This window comes from Trichinella spiralis (genome assembly GCF_000181795.1).
Source record: "Trichinella spiralis strain ISS 195 chromosome Unknown Scfld5885, whole genome shotgun sequence".
NCBI lineage: Eukaryota > Metazoa > Nematoda > Enoplea > Trichinellida > Trichinellidae > Trichinella > Trichinella spiralis.
Window position 1 is genome coordinate 1 of NW_003532824.1, and position 635 is coordinate 635.

The window sequence follows — 635 nt, forward strand, 5'->3', positions numbered from 1 at the left end:
GAGCGAGCTCACGCTCAAAACTCTTCAAAGCAACACTGTCGCGACCTTCCTACCCGTCTCAACGTTCATTACACCTTTTCCGAAAAAAAAGTGCGTAATTGAGACGGTCAGGTATGGGCCTGGAGCTCAAACGCTATCCATTTTCAGGGCTAGTCGATTCGGCAGGTGAGTTGTTACACACTCCTTGGCGGATTCCAACTTCCATGGCCACCGTCCTGCTGTCTATATCGACCAACACCTTTTCTGGTATTTCATGAGCGCCAATGTCTGGCACCTTAACCTGACTTTTGGTTCATTCCACATCGCCAGTTCTGCTTACCAAAATTGGCCCACTAGGCATTTATACATTCTAATTGGGCGATTTCATCGTAAAATCAAAGCAAAACGCCTTGCTTACCCATTCGAAGTTTGAGAATAGGCTGAGAACATTGCGTTCCCAACACCTCTAATCATTCGCTCTACCGGATAAAATTGTTACAAACAAATGCCAGCTATCCTGAGGGAAACTTCGGAAGGAACCAGCAACTAGATGGTTCGATTAGTCTTTCGCCCCTACACTCAAGTCAGACGAGTGATTTGCACGTCAACACCGCTACGAACTTCCACCAGAGTTTCCTCTGGCTGAATCCACCACA

At 46.9% G+C, this 635-nt stretch overlaps 1 protein-coding gene across 1 annotated transcript; it reads left to right on the forward strand.

Moving 5' to 3' along the window:
* The first annotated feature begins 508 nt into the window (after nucleotides 1–508).
* Nucleotides 509–629, forward strand: Tsp_13075 (conserved hypothetical protein). Its single transcript, XM_003366503.1, has one exon. The coding sequence runs from the start codon at nucleotides 530–532 to the stop codon at nucleotides 623–625; it is 96 nt and encodes a 31-aa protein (XP_003366551.1). The 5' UTR covers nucleotides 509–529; the 3' UTR covers nucleotides 626–629.
* Nucleotides 630–635: the final 6 nt, after the last annotated feature.